Source organism: Pinus tabuliformis, chromosome 4_1, assembly GCF_031772625.1.
Source record: "Pinus tabuliformis cultivar Carrire ecotype Pingquan chromosome 4_1, CPIR1, whole genome shotgun sequence".
In the NCBI taxonomy this organism is placed as follows: Eukaryota; Viridiplantae; Streptophyta; class Pinopsida; order Pinales; family Pinaceae; genus Pinus; species Pinus tabuliformis.
In genome coordinates, this window is record NC_142303.1 from 81,384,780 (window position 1) to 81,401,654 (window position 16,875).

A 16,875-nucleotide genomic window follows, 5' to 3' on the forward strand; every position below is an offset into this window, starting at 1 on the left:
ATCTTGGAGGTGGAAGGCTAGAACTTGCTTGCTTGCCATCACCATATTGTATGTGGGAGTGAATTCCAAGTCACTATTGTATAACTATGGCCACCCAGAGGTTTCGTTCCCACAAGAGTTAAGAATTGTGTTTAGTGCCACAACTTGGTGCCGACTAAGGTAGTCTACGACATGATAGGTGCTACCCTTCTTGTATTTGATGTTATGTTGGAATTGTTGCATGTATGTGGACCATTTCTAATGGCAGTCATTTTGTAGCTTGTGTCTGCACAAATTGTAGAGCCATGTGATCGGTGTGGATGATCATCTCCTTCCCCATAATATAAATGCTTCCATTGTGCAGGCCTACACAATGGAGTACATCTCTTTATCATAAGTGGGGTATCTCTAGATAGTATCAAAGAGTGTTTCATTGAGATAGGCCACCAGATATCCTTGTTGAGTGAAGACTACACCAATAACATAGTTAGAGGCATCTGTATCAATCTCAAAAGGCTATTGCAGGTTTAGCAAGGTGAAGACTGGTGCAGAGAAAAGGTAGTGTTTTAGATTACCGAATGCCTTCTATTATGACTATGACCAAAAAACTTTTCTGTTGCTCCTCCTTCGGTCACTTGACTTAACGGCCAAGCGATATAAGAGAACCCCAACACGGATCTTTAGTATAAGTTAGCAAGGCCAAAGAAGCTACAAATCTTTGTTAGAGTTGTTGAGGCTGACCAATCCTGAATGACTTGGATCTTGGTAGGATCCACATGCATGCTTGCTCATGAATAATGTAGGCTAGGTATTGGACCTTGTTCATGCTGAAGAAGCATTTTTCCAAGTTAGCGCATAGCTTCTACTACCACAAAGTGCATAGGACCTGTTGAATATGATACAAGTGTTCTGCCCAACTCTTGTTGAAGATGAAGATATCATCTAAATATACAATGAAAAAAGAATTGGAGAAAGGCAACAAGATATCATCAATAATTGTTGGGGAATTCATCAAACCAAAGGGCATGAACTACCATTCAAAAATACCCTCCTTGGACTTGAAAGCAATCTTCATACATTAGTTGGTTGTATTGGGACTTGCTGATAGTTGGACTTCAAATCAATCTTCTTGAACTACTTGGCCACCTTGAGTTAGTTAAGAAAGTCGTTAATCTGGTGAATCATTCTTGCCTGTGATTTTGTTCAGGGCCTAGTGATCAATGCAAAATTGTCAATTCCCGTATTTATTCTACACGAGTACAATTGGGCTTCCACAGGGTGAGATACTCAATTAGATGTACCCTTTTTGGAGTAGCTCTTGGACCTAGCACTTGATTTCCACATATTCCATAATAGAGGAGTGGTAGATTGGTCCATTGGGTAGAAGTGTGTCGGGGGCCTTATGTGGAGGCCATGGATGTGGCCACAATCTTCTCCCTACTTTGAGAGGGAATAAGAAAGAAGATACATTTCACGATCTAGGAGATGACCTTACTGCATTACTTAGCAAAGATCAAAGAAATGGAAATAGGTGGAGCTACCTCTAGTATCGCATATAGTTGCATACCCAAAGTAATAAAAATGCTACAAGGTCTAAATTCATATACAACATGATGCTTTCACGAGAATGGTTGATCTAAAAGAACATCACAAACTTCAAGGGGAGCAATATCACAAAATACCTCATCCTTGAAGGGCTTGATGACATAGGACAAGCAACATTGTTGGCTAACACTAATAACTTGCCCTTGGTGGAGCCACCTGATGGTATATGTCTGTGGGTGTGGTGTTGTTGGCAGGTCCAACCGCTTGTCAACCTTTGTTGACATGAGATTCTTTTCACTTTGGCTATTGAAAATGAAATACAGTGGAGCACCCTTCACCCACATCTTTGAGTGAAAGAGGCACTCACCTTCCTCTGAATCTTCAGACTTCCCCTCGTCTAGGTTTGATTCAGAATTGGAACCTGCATCTGACTCTAAGGCTTTCAACTTAGCCACCAATGACTGCCTTGCACGACATTCATCGGTGTTATGAGAGGAGCTATTGTGGAACTTGGACCACTTTCCCATGACTTTTTCTGTCTTCCCATTACCATTCTTTGTTTGTGGCCCTAGATGGGTTGTCCTGAGGTGTTCCACCCTAGCTCTGTGCTTTATTTTGAGATTTGGAGATGCCCTTGCCTTGCTTTTACTATGAGAGATTCACAGTTCAAAGTCTCGCTTCTTCTGTTTAAATTTTTGCTTGATTTTGACAACATATTGATATGTTGCGCCAAGTGAGGAGATGTCCAAAAACCCCATTTCTATATGGATGCATTTGTGCATACAACCATGGTATTTGAGCACCAAATGTCGCTTGGAGTCTTCGATACCTAGCTTGGTGCGCAATGTATGGAATATATTTGTGAACTCTAGCACTGTTTGGTCCCCCTCCTATCATAGTCTGGTCCATCTCGTGTACTGGTCTTCATAGCTTCGAACAAGGTAATATTGTTCTTCAATAACATCCCTAAAAAAGTCTCAAGTGGGTGCGACTGTAAACAATGCAAATTCCTCCATGGCCATTTGCTCACGATAAGTCTCCCAACAATCCTTAACATGGGGAGGCAGCATTAAGGAGTGCAAAGGTAATATTTTCTCTATCAAAAAACTTGTGGATCGAGAAATAACCCTCCAGTAGATTTAACTATTTGTTTGTTGGGAATCACAATTGTCATTAGACCAAAACCTATAAGTGTTAATCAACAATCACATCTCTAGAGATAAGGATCGATGAGAGACGGTTAGTCCATGTCGCAAAACACATGGGGAGCATTGGTTTGTCCAATGTCCAACAATCTCCCCCACAATGCGAGTCGGGTGTGTATCAAACTTGTGACCTACGCTTTGATACAACTTGTTGGGAATCACGATTGTTGTTAGACCAAAACTTGTAGGTGTTAGTCAATGATCGCATTGCCAAATATAAGGATCCATGAAAGGCAGTTAGCCCGTGTCACAAAACAAACAAGGAGTGTTGCTTTATCCAATATCAAACGTTGTTTAAAGCATCTGCATCTATCTGGGCTTCAAATATAGGAATGTCAAAATTAACTTATAGCTTAAAGGGGGCAACATCTCCCAAATGGCCAGTTCATGAAGATGTGTCACCTCCAAAGTGGCCACTTGATGAAGATGTGTCACCTATTGGCATCTGTTGAAGGATCTAGGCAAAATTATCCATCATCTTGTTTACTTTTCATGTGAGGGCTTCCTCAAACAAATAGTTTAATAGGATGTCCATCTCCCTCATCTTTCTTTTCTTCCGCCATTGGAGGTCATCGAGGTCAATAAGGGCAATCTCGCAAGGGCTCAAGAAATTCGAGTCCTAATTCTTTATATCCCAACCTCATTGGGGACATGCACAAAAAAATACATAAAGAGAAGACCACTATGATACCACTAATCCAAATTTATGAAGGGAACAAAATGAAATATAGATTTATAACCAAAACACATAGAGATAAAGAAATTTGATTTTTGTTGACAAATGTAAAGTGTTGAAACTATAAAAATGCAAAATGAAAACAAATTAGCTCGAATGGTGGTAGCTTATCTTTGAAAAGAGATGTGACAGTGATGTGTCTTCGCCAAAGTGAGTTAGAACAAGTCCAAAATGCTCTTTTTAACATTAGAAACAATGAGGAAACCCTAAACATCGAAAAATATAACCCTAGGAGATGAAACGCCAAAAGAATTGTGGGTCCCAGTAGCATTAGTTAGTACATCAACTTCCCAAGTCATAAATTTTGTATACAATATCCATTTGGCGTGCTTGATAGCCTATTGGAAAGCTCTAGCCGAGAATCACACATTTCAACCGAACCAAGCTCCAAGCTCTACCTACAGCTATAGCCTAGGTCCCTGCTACGTCAAAAAGACATCATTTAGAGCCTCAAAATGGCCCAAGAAATCTAGAACCTTCAAAACTATAGAAAAACTGCCAAGATGGAGTACTGTGCTTTGAGGTAGTGTAGTTGGATGGCCACTGACATCCAGTTGGATCAAGGAGTGCCAATCTTGTGAATGATAGCCATCAAAGTGCAAGATGAATTTATGTGGGTTGATTTTGCCAAGTTCCATTAGTTGTATTTTTTGTGTATTTTCATAGGGTTGTTTTCCCTAGTAAGGGAGCCCATAATTTCTCTGAGAAAATTTAAAGGAAATGAATTTACTGCAGAATGAAGCGAATAAAGTTCCTTCTATAGATTAATTACTCCAAAAGGCTTGGAATATAAAGATACCCATGAGGATACAAACATTATATATTAAATGTGTGAATAAGATGATACAAATGAGAGTGAGATGCTTGCTTATATACCAAGCAGGTGTCTCTCCATGGAGAGTTATGTCTCATTTAGACATGACTTTTCAACCTAATTACTAATTAACTAATCATTATTTATGATTATTATCATTTACATTATTTCCTATATATTTATTCATAACATTGCCTTCCTCCTCAAAAAGCTATGTCCTCAAAGCTTGTCGATGAAAAATGTTTGATCTCTTTTTCGGGTTCAAATGTCTTCTCGTCTTGAAACAATCATCTTCGTCGATACAAGTTGATATGATCTTCTAAGTAATGAACGAAACTGTCGCACTGAGAAGGGATCAGACCATCCTAGATTAATCTTCCATGGAATATTATGATCACTGGAATTCCGTAACGAATTGTCATCAAAGCACTGGATTGAGGTTACATCAATATTCTTTGGAACATTAGTTTGTTGTTTCTGTTCTGAATGGTCCTAATACGTAGCTTGGTTGAGTTGTCTACTCTCATGATTCGGATGTTGATAGGGAACCTTTTTGGTTTGACTTCCCCTTATTAGGTGTGCGGAATTTTTTTATTCCTTCTAGTAATACGGTTTTTCAATTAGGTACATAACCTTCATTTGGAGTTTTCATCATCTAGATTGTAACATGTGAATGTGTTTTTCCTTCCACTGATTGATCCTCTTCTTGAGTTCTGTTATTGTTTGGTTTAGTATTAATTCCTCTTTCTTCCACTTGGACTGAAGATTTCGACACTTCTTCTGTGATAAGTTCTTATAATTTGTTTTTCAATGATTTCTTACCATCCTTAAGTTTCTTAATTTGAGTGAATGGACTTTGATTATGATTTTTGAGACGAAAAAGTCGATCATTTTCTAAGTTAAATTTATTTCGGTATTCAAGCTTTTCATCTTTTAAACACTTGATTTGTTCTAATAACCTTTGGTTAAAGTTCTTTAAGCATAAACTTTCCTCTTCTTTTCCTGATGAACTTTCATTGAATGTCTTTTCAGAAATTTCTTTTTCTTGTTCTAACTGGTGTTTCTTAGCTTTACATTTTCTTACTTGTGTAACTTCTGATTATGCTTCTTCAAACATGAATTTTCCTTATCTTTGTTGGATATGACTTCTTCAAGCTCTTGATATTGTTTCTGGATTCTCTTGAAACATTAGTTTCGAAATATCCTTAAGATCCTTTGCTGAAGGTATTATCAGTTTTGATTTTGTTGTCATGTCTCAGAATGTGACCATCTTATTCTTGTAAGGGAACATCAAGAATTTGTTTTCTGTGTTTAAAATGAATGTGCCTAATTCCTTGAACCAAGGTCGACCGAAAATTATGTCAACCTCTTTTTCAAGCATAGTTACAACACAAAATTGAGATATGTAGTCATAATGATCAATTGTCACTTGTAAATCATTAATTTTGTATTCTTTCCCACAAAAAAAACCTTTTTTTCGCCTATATTTGGTTCTAGAATTAATAGTTGATTTGCCAAATTAATACTAATGTAATTATCTTCAATGTTTGGATTAATGGTGATGTTAATTTCTTTCCTTTGGAGACACCATTTTAATGTAAATTTTTAAAAATTTACAATTGGAATACCTTTACAGGAGAACCTTCCTTATTTTATTTCCGAATTAGGGTCCATTTTGCGCTTTTCCTGGATGACTTACGGTGTTTTTTTTATTTTATATAATATAATTCTTTATATATATATATTATTTAACAAAATTATATAATTAACATAACTATATAAATCAAAAGTTATAATTTAATTTTATTATTTGTCATAATTATATAGTTAATAATTATAAAATTTTATAATTATATTTACTAACGTATAATTGTTTTGTTTACCAATGAGCCCAAGTCAAAAGCGTGCAAAGTTTTGGAGATCGACAATAAAGTTGGATAGTTGGGCGGACAATGAACCAAGCGGTCAAGCGGTCGAATGACAGTTTGACACTATCAATGGTTGATTATCATAATGTTGTTGAACTAGGAACTAAACACAAGAGCAGCCGACAGAGAGAACATGATCGGCACAGTGGGGTAACGTCAGGATGAAGACAAACAGAGCAGGGAACAACGACATGGAACAGGGGTACGTAGCGGGCATGGTCAGTGGATTCAGGCACACCAACAGATGGGACAACGGAAGCAGCGGAGTGGCCGGGAGTGATGGGGGTGTAGAGGGACAAATGCAGCAGGGGAGCGGAGGTGCAGACAAAGTGGCCACGAGGGTAGGCTGCCTAGGATTGCCTTTGGCGGAGACAGTGGGTTCGACTAGTTGTCGGGGGAGAAGGCCACAACATTGGCGACTTGTTTTTTTTATTATTTATTTTTTATCGTATTATTTGCTTTTTATATGTTGTGTTTTTTTAATTATTTTTTTTATATGTAATGTTTTTTTTTTTAATATAGTTTTCTTTTTATACTTTGATTTTTTTTTAATGGCCAAGGGCCAGTTGGCGAATCAACAATGGAGAAACTCCAAGCTTGTTGTAGCGAATTGCTTCAATTACGCGGCAACAACGTTGACAAATGTTGACCAATGATGGCCAATGGCCCGGATCGAAGTGCGTGGCTCTGTGCAACGGTGAAACAACGAGAGGATCCACTGATCTGATACCAAATGAAGCGAACAAAATTCCTTTTACAAATTAATTACTCCAGAAGACTTGGAATATAAATATATCCATGAGGATACAAATATTATATATTAAATGTGTGAATAAGATGATACAAATGAGAGTGAGAGACTTGCTTATATACCAAGTAGGTGTCTCTTCATGGAGAGTCATGTCTCATTTACACGACTCTTCACTTATTTATGATTATTATCATTTACATTATTCCCTATATATTTATTCATAACACAGAAAAATTCATTTACCGGGTAAAATAACTGCATGAGATATTATAACCGAAACTGGCACTTGAAGAATAACAGAATAGGCCATGGACCAGTGAAACAGGAATCGGCGTGTAATCGGCAAAATCGCGCGTTAAACTCGGCTCGGCGGCTAAACGATCCGACCGAAAACTTTACGAGTCAACTCGCGTTGACCGATTCTGGGTTGTCTTTTACTTTATTATTTGTGGCCGCCAGCAGCATATAATTGTTTCTTTTCGCTTTTCTATTTTAACGAGTCGATTAAGAAAATAGGTAAAAAGGGAATTTGACGTTCATGAATTTGACTGCTGAAATAGTGCTCTGCGTGATCTTAGATGTAAAGTTTTAAATAAATAAATTCCAAACCAGGACCACTTCGTATTAATAAATGATGATAACTTAAACTAATCGCAGCGATGATAACTTAAAATAATCGGAGCGATGGTACGGCGGAATGCATGAACGGAGCCATCCTCCACACCTTTTTACCAATAAACTCTGTTTTACCGACATTATCCCGAATTTATAAAATTGAATTGTCGCAATCCACGAGGCAGCTTGGCATATAGTCTCCGCTGTCATAATTCCAATATAACAATTCTTTTGCTTGAAAATCTGAACATAAATAATGGCTCTTCTACCCAACCATCCGCGACCACATCGCCTCGCCTTTCTCGAGTTCAGAGACAAATAATTCCATAGTTAGGATCCATCGGATTTGATCGACGATATTTACTAATCGCCGTCTCGCCTGAATAGATCAATGATGGTAGGATTTTTTTTTACGATATGAAATTTATTCGATTCCATTACAATAGAATAGAATATTATGAAACTTATGTTCGCATTAATTATGATTTAGGTTCGAATTAGTAAAGTTGGGGTATAAATTTTATTTGAAAGGAAAGTTTTATCCAAATTCTATAATAGTTTTTTCAAGTTTTTTCTGAGTTTCGTTTAATTTTAATATAGGTTTAAATTTTAAATTAAGAAATGGGTTTAAATTTTAAATTATATATATATAATTCATTAATTTTGCATATTCAAATAATTTATATATGTTAAAATATTTTAAAAAAATATATAAAATTATACATTTTCTTAAAGTTGAATGTAAAAATGTAAAGTTTATTTTTATATTTAATAATTTTATATTATTTTAAAATTAATATAAAATTATGTTATTATATATATATATATATTTTTTAGACTTGATTGCAATATCAACAATGGAACGCCCATACTGAATTCATATTTTATGATACTTTCCATTAAAAAAAATAAAATATATACATTCATTTTTATCTTTTATTAAAACTAATATTACTATTTTTAATTACCAAGTATTTTTATTTTATTTTGGAAAGATATATGTCAAATTCCTTTAAAAACAGACTTAGTCACATATAACAATTATAAAATAAGACAACTAAAATACTTAAAACCTTATTTCAAAATAAATATTTCTCTTTATATAATAAGAATTTATTCATTAAGTATGATTAAGTATTTAATCATTAACTATGATTGAAGGCCGTGAATCAATTTGGAGAACTTTGAGAGTCAAGCAAGCGAAGGAGTGGAAGGAATCGCTTCTAGTTCTCACTCTTAAGAGTCTTAGACTTTTAGTTGCTGATTTTTTTCTGATTAGTATGCAGTTTTTAACTTTTTTGTAAACTTTTAGAAGCATATGCTTCCAAGGACTCAAGACTCAGTACTTTGGATCATGTGTGGACTCATAACACATATGAGATACTTATTTATTCATGATATTTTGGACATCTATTGATATTATGCATTGTTTGGACATACCTTTACCCAATATTAACGAAAAATGGTTTTTTTAATTCAATATGTGTATATTTTTATTTAATGAATTCAACGATTTTTTGCCGATTTTTTCCCAATCCGATTAAAACTCTTCGCTCTTTTGCATCGCCGATTTATTGCCGATTCCGAGTCTGGTAACATTGCCATGGACCACTGCAAAGATCTAAAAGGCATGAAAAAACAAAGAGGCAGAGAAAGGTCCAGGACTACACCGGCTGGGCCTGGGCTGGTTTGTACCAGTTTTCATATCAAACTATACAAACTGGCCCACTAATCTTCGTTGCTGGCCAGTTTGATACCTGGCCTTGTCCAACCAGCCAGTTTGACCAGTTCCAGTTCAAAAGAGGCTGGGTTTTAAAACTGAGTTAAGCTAGCCACAGTATCCATCAACACATTCAACAAAATTCATAAGAACACAGTGTTTAAATGGGAAACGCAAGTCGCTAGAGAAAACCCACTACAAAAAACAGGCAGAGTATTTATCTTAAGTCAATATTACGAGAGCCAGATCTGAAATACTGAACAATAAAATCTAAGTGCTGAGATCATAATACTGGTAATCAAAAGAGTGTAAACTACTCTCCTAGGCTCTACATCTACCTGTAGGCCAGGGATCGCTTCACAAGGTTAACTTTGATCAAGCAGCCCTTATCAGCTTGCTTTATAAAGTCAAAATGGTCATATTACATTGCCATGCCCAATAATTACGGGCAACTAAAACGAAAGCATGGATGTGTTCACATCCAACCCACGTGTAGATTCAAATCTCCATACAAAGACTCTCTCTTTATTTTCCATATCCATTCTATCAGTGGGGCTATGATCAACAAATAATGATAAACAAAACACCCTTACATATAAGGCACTATCTTGAGTGCATATAAATTGCGTTTCTTTAATGTTTAAGTAAGCCATTGTGCTCAAGTATTTTTGCTGCTGCCTATACTTTCTCTTCCATTACCAGGAAAAATCTGTTCAGCTCCAATTAGTAAGTGGCTGAGTGACCAGCTACTGTAATTGACATTTTCCTTCTAAATACCTGAACCCATACAGATGGACACAGATAATTGAGAAAATGAGATAATGCCCAGGCAAGTTCCTGTTACAATGACCAAAGATAATTACAGTGACTAAGATTTATACAATTACTAGATGCAACATCCAAGAGATAATGATCATAGAGCCATGTCAACAAAAAGCTAGACTAAATTGACAAAAAAATGTCGATATTTATCTTGATTCTATTGTTATTTTAACCAATCTTAAACTAATATTAACATCACATTCAGCAGTTTACCTTTTATCGACAATATGCAATCAGTCATTAAGTTGTTGATTTTTACCTCTTCAAAGTGCTTAGATTCAGGCTGAGCTGCCCAAATCTCGAGGGATTCACCTTTGAAGGACCCAAATAATGGATCAACGGAGAGTATGACAACCTTTAAACATGATAAAAAGTTGATGACACTAAGGTTTCCATTTATTGATAAATTGAAAGGAATATATCGTTCTTAAGAATCAAGCGAGTAGATTTCTGTACAGGGTTCAAATGCGCTGCCTCTTGCTCTTTGGGGTTTTTGAAAGCTTGGTGAACCTGGATCTACCTGATGAACCCTTGGGGGAATTGGGTTACTCATCACCTTGTTCCCATTCAGAGTCTGCTGCATGGTCGTCTTCAGTGCCTACTGGCATGGTACATCCTCCAGTGTCACTCATCCCAAATTTGGCTGTAACTCCTTATTTTGTTGATCTTCCAGGTCCCAGTAAGGGTTATGTATTCCAACCTCCTTTTACAGTGCCATCAGACTTTCTTACTTTTGTCTTTTGGGCTTGACCCCCAGAGCTGGTTTAGGAGTTTGCTGGTGGTATTATCTCTCACTGTAGGGTCCATTCAGACTCATTGAGTTGCCACCAAACATTGGGTCTTAAATGCACTCCAACCTGAAAACATAAACAAAAAAACCTTTTCCTGATCAAGAAAGTTGGTCATAACAATACAGTACTCTCACTAAATAATCAGATCAACTATCAGAATATCAGGCCAAACTTATATAAGTAAGCATTCCATGAATCTGCCATCTAAAATATGTGATCACTGAACTGGATTGTGAACAGCAATGTGATAACCAAACAGGGTATGATGACAAATGAATTTACTTAATTTCACAATAACATCCAATTGGTTTAACTAGCCATTGTATCAATCATCAACACATTCAACACAATGCATAGGAACAAACTGTTTAAGTGGGGAAATCTAAGTACCAGGAGGAAACCCACTGCAATAATGAGGTAGAGTATTTATCTCAAGCCAATAGTAAAAGAACTAGATCTGAGATACCAAACACTAGAGGGCAAGCACACAGATCGTAATACTAGTAATCAAAAGAGTATAGCCCTACATCTACTTCGAGGCCCAGGAATGCTTGAAAAGGTCAACTTTGATCAAGCAGCCCTTACATCGGCTTGTTTGAAGGAAAATTTTCGGGGCTAATATTTGCAGGTGGGCTAAATTTCCATGCTTCTTCCATTAAAAAGATTCGCCAATTTCATTTTTTTCCTAAAAATGATTCGCCCAAATTTTATGCTATAAAATTATTTTATTTTAAAAATCACTAATTTTAATAGAGACTATATATAAAATCATTATCAGTTTGACTATTGTTACAAAAGTACCACCAAACATTTTATAGTTTTCATATTAGGGACTAGTAAGATTCGCCAAGGTTTCTAAACTTTTAGAAAAAATTCTGTTCTTAAAATTTTTCCTGCAGTTGTTTGATGAAGTAAAAATGATCATATTACATTGCTTTCCCTGACAATTATGGACAGTTACAACGAAAGCGGGGTGTATTCACACCAAATACACGCATAGATACAAATCTGGAGACATTATTTCTTTATTTTCCATATTCATTCTAAAAAAAGGGCTAGCACCAACAGACAAAGGATAAACAAAATCCCCTTACATGCAAGGCATTGTCTTGAGTGCGAGACAAACTGCCGCTGTTTCATGTTAAAATAGCTCTCACTGTCTTCAGTGCCAGACAAATTTCCTTTTGATTCAAGTTAAAATAACTCTTAGATGTGCTGAAGTTTTTTTTCCTGCCGCCTATACTCTCTTTCATTTACTAGGATCAATATGCCAAACTTCAACTTAATTAGTGGCTGTGTTACCAGCTACCGCAATTGACATTTTCCTTTGAAATACCTGAATTCATACAGATGGGTAGAGACAAATGAGAAAATAAGATAATGCCCAGGCAAGTTCCTGTTATCATCACTGAAGCTATTAACAATGACACAGATTAGTACAAAGAAGTATATGCTAATAACAGTGACAAAGGTTAATACAATGAACCACGTCAACAAAGACCAATATTAAGTTGACAAAAAACATTGATTTATATTGGTTCTATATTGTTTTAACTTTTAAAGAATTTTAATCTGGCATTGACATCACATTCAACAATTTATCTTTTATCCGTAATATGCAATCACTCAAATGTTACCTCTTCAAAGTGATTAGATTCAGATTCTGCTGCCCAAACTTCGAGAGATACATCCCTGGAGGATCCAATTAATGGATCCACAGATGGTGTGACAACCTTTAAGCACGATAGCAAGTTAGTTACCCTGGGTTTTCATCTATTAATGAATCAAATGATAATATCATTCTTAAGAAAATCAAGCAAGCAGATTTGAATACTTCACCAAGAAAAATGGGCTCATGTAAACACTTAAAAGGGAATTCTACTTCAACAAAAGCTTAACAGATTACAAGACGAAATTTGACTACCATGTAACCACTATTTAAGATTTAGCAGTACTTAAGTTTTATCCAAGACCATAATGCATTCTTTCTGGCTGAACTTATAGATTGTATATTCCAACCAGAATTGAAAGAGAATAAATCTGGTCCCAAAGAACAAACACGGTATGTCGGTAACTTTGGTATATGACAAAGTGCCAAAATGAGTTTCACAAAAATAACCAAGACTAACCAAAATGCATGAACTTTCAGTACTTTGGAAATATGACTCCACTGAATATAAATATGATAGGGATTACTAGTTAGGCACTTACAATAATGTATTTTTCTTTGGCATACTTTACATCCACATGCTGAATCGCACTGAAGTTACTACGTTCAAATGCAACAGCAATGCGAATTATAGCAGAAAGTGCCACAACTTTCTTCTGCACCTGTTTACAACGACTAAAAATCATCAAAGTAAAATGACATGAAATGCACATTAAAGTCAAACATTCTCCTAGACCATTCAGTAACAAGACTCTGATTTGAGTTTAATCTTGATACCGAAGTCCAAAGACTCATATTTGAAAGTTGCAATTTGGCTTTAAAATATATTGCACCATCAAAAAATAATTACAGGCCAGATTCTACAGGATCAACTGAATCAACTGATCTGATACAGAATACATGCATCACAGACATTAAGAGATATTGACAACAGGTATCAAGATTCAAATTTTGGCATAGGTATAAATGTTTTCACTCCGGTTTGAATTTTAAGTTGATACCTATGTCAAAATAGAAATGTTGACTTCCAGAAGGAGAATTAGCTCGTTTGATGCCAAAAATAGAACATATTCTGTTCTTGAAAAAAGTATAAAATAATTCTCTAATAATCTACTTGACCCATCGGAAGCACATATGGTGAGCCATAATGAGACTCAAACAAAACAAGGAAATAATAGAAAAATACATTTTAGGTTTACAGTTTGTTGTGGACATTTTGATAATTAATTAAGATGTTATGAAAAGCAGATTTCTATATTACTTAGGAGAGGTTGTTGTAATAATTTAGAAAATACCAGCACTGACTGCTCATATGCACCAAAAAAGAAAACAAGGAAAAAGGCCACTACACTTGGGTATTGCACTTTTGTACTGTGAAGCCCTAAAACCAATGCTCTAGTTACGGATGCTATGAGAGAAACAATGAAGAATGGTGAGAGATGAGTTTGGTGCAGTGCGTGCATAAACATTTGTTAACACGCCTTATGGCTCCACTTGGGTATCCATTCTTGTTAACATAGTGTCTCTCACACACACATATATAGAGAAAGGTAGAGAACCTCCATGTTTTCAATGTCTTGACTCTTTACTTGTAAAAGGAAAACATCCTCATGTAGATATGTAAGCATATATGTAAGCATAGAAGCAAAGATCAGCTCAATCAGTTGAACCATCTGCCCAACACATGTTGCCAACAGGGAAGCCATAGGTCACAAATTTAAATTCAGTTGAGTCCTTTGGTGTTACTAGCCGCTATTCTGGCTGGCAGTTCATCTGCCCTCCATTTGAATATTCCAGGGAAGATGTGGAGATCCTGCAAGGTTTTTCTCAGAAAGAAAAACTATATATGAAGGCATAAGGAAAATTATGTGAATTCGATGTATATATATATTAGTTTGTCCAATACCCTACATAGACTAGTCATTAGACAGATGTGTGTTTAACAATGGTATCCTATTTAACTCTTCAAGGCAGTATAATACCCCTCTTAGTACCATGATGCAGCAAGTGTGTCTGAATACAATTTGTGGCTAGTTTATCCTATAACCTTGGATATAGACAAAAGCCTCATAGTAACAAAAAACTATAGTTATGCTAGCTCTTTTACTTAATCATAGTTAAGTCCACAATAGTTAATGAAACTGGGCAGCAGAAATCTCATACAGGCATTTTTTACAACATTTAGTTTTCTATATATGGGTATTTGGGTTGTAACAAAATGTCCTGTTCAATGCTTGTTAAAGCAATTGTGTTCTGTTTGGTAAAAGTGTAAATTTGTTAAAAAACATTGTAGTGAACCACTACACCTACCAATTGCAAGAACAATTAGCTAGCATAAGACCCCATAACATACAATAGTCCAATTACTCCACCTAGTCTACAACAATGACACCTCTTGTACTGAATCTCTCTTTAAAATAAGAATCTTTAGAATCAGGATCACAAACATAGTTGCATTATAGGTAAATTTTGATGCATGAATGCTACTCTAGTTTCAAAAGTCTTTAAATCGGGTATTTACAATATACAATTGCTCCATTCTTTACAAAGAAAACAGTATATTCTGAAGAAATAGATTATTTGGACCTTTAGACATTAACATATTCAAGACAATATGATCATATGGAAGAAAGGATTTGTAGTTTGTCTTAGGTAATTCTATCTCGCCAGCTTCATATGCTTGTGAAGGAACACCTGAGATGTGGTAAGAGAAGAAATGCCTCTTCAAGTAGAAAATTCAAATATACCTCTTGCGGGAGCTTTGATAAGCAGTCATGTTTATAACGTGGGAACTTCTTTCTGTGATATCTTGCAAGCAAAGCAATCACCTGTCCATGTATAATGAGTTGATTATAACAGAATTACTTTGAAAAATAGTGAATGCTGTGAACAAAGAGTACCTTTGCACACATGAAAGTAATTTACCAAAATGAGATATAGTCACTATGAGGCAAACAAGTCTGTAAGAAGGATGATATTGCACCTACCTCTATCTCCATAGGACTGTAACCATGAAGGTGCTCATTGTTCTGCAAGGCATGATAACACTCAATATCAATGCATTGAGATAAAAAATTGTAGAGAGTTTCATCAATTATTAGCTTTACCAGTTAGAATGACACTAAAGGGATTGGATCATAAAGAAATAAATCATTTAGCATGCTTTTAATAGAAAAGCATTGCTATAATTTTTTATCAACTTGAAATCTCAGAATTTGTTATCATTACTAGATAGTAGATAAAAACAGAGAAAATTTTATTTAAGTTCTATCACTGCAAAATCTAGCACCCTAGTACAAAGCCTCACTAAGTAATCTAGATTGAGAGCAACAATGGGAGAATTACCATCGTCACCTCAGCAACTACTCCCCAGCTTTCTGTGGTTGGATACAATCCCCACGAGGCTTCCCCAATAAAAGGCGTTTCTCATCAAAAAGAGCCATGGATGATGAAATCCCTCCGCAAGGGATTTAAGCTCACTCGTGGATCTCCACAAGAGATCCCCACAAGGGAGGCGTTTCTCCTCCAAAAGACGTTTCTCATCAAAAAGAGCCATGGATGCCTTAAGGGGGTGCATCCATCCCACAGGTTGCATCTCCTCATCAAATGGTTTCCAATCATCAAGCTTCCTCATCAACAAGACATTCTCAAACTTGCACGCATCATTGATCTAAGAACCATAAAGGGGACGTCATGGAGCTAGGGCATGGCGTTATCATGCAAAGTAGTGTACCACCCCCTCGAGATGGGTTCCGAGTCATCGTCATCCTCAAATCTCCTCCGAAAGAGGGCAACGTCAATCAACTAGGTGCAATGCCAACCTGGGGGCATCCTATCAGCTTTGGGGTACACCAGCTCTGTAAGCAACATCTTGGCTCTAGAGGGAAACGTTTTAGGTCCCAGAGGGAGAGAAGAGTGTCATCAACTATGTTGAAGGCCTCCCAAGGTCAACACTCCTCAATAAGTGGTCAAAGTCCTAGGTCAGTTTTCCCAGTGGACTCATCAAGTGCGGTTAGACATCCTGTTTGAAATGCAAGAGAAGCATCATACAGTCCCTCAAGGGATGGCAACAATAATTGGGCACAAAGATCTAGCAACATATTCATAGAACCAAGTGAGATCAACATCATAGGTGCACAAACCATAAGAGTGTCAAAGTGGACCATATTTAATGTGAAAGGTATCAAACTACTTTACACAAGCATCATCTTCAAATGTCTTTCTAGCTTATGACTTGTAAACAAGCTACCTTGCACTTTTTTCAGCATTAATTTTCACATATATAGCTCAAATTTCAAGC

The 16,875-nt window shown here is 36.1% G+C and overlaps 1 protein-coding gene across 9 annotated transcripts in view; it reads right to left on the minus strand.

The window, feature by feature from the left end:
* Positions 1 to 9,557: 9,557 nt before the first annotated feature.
* LOC149174280 (uncharacterized) overlaps positions 9,558 to 16,875 on the minus strand; it is a 142,365-nt gene continuing 135,047 nt past the window's right edge. Inside the window, exons 4-9 of one of the 9 annotated variants that reach the window (XR_016257920.1) lie at positions 15,563 to 15,604; positions 15,323 to 15,403; positions 13,118 to 13,237; positions 12,544 to 12,639; positions 10,572 to 10,972; positions 9,558 to 10,070 (exon numbers count right to left, since the gene is read on the minus strand). Coding sequence is in view for 5 of the 9 variants with exons in the window: in XM_089419276.1 (XP_089275402.1) it covers positions 10,907 to 10,972; positions 12,544 to 12,639; positions 13,118 to 13,237; positions 15,323 to 15,403; positions 15,563 to 15,604 (405 nt within the window). In the remaining 4 variants the exon portion in view is untranslated. Of the gene's footprint in view, positions 12,243 to 12,543; positions 12,640 to 13,117; positions 13,251 to 15,322; positions 15,404 to 15,562; positions 15,605 to 16,875 lie in introns of those variants that run through there. The other 8 variants (XR_016257918.1, XR_016257919.1, XR_016257921.1 and 5 more) reach the window with 8 other exon arrangements.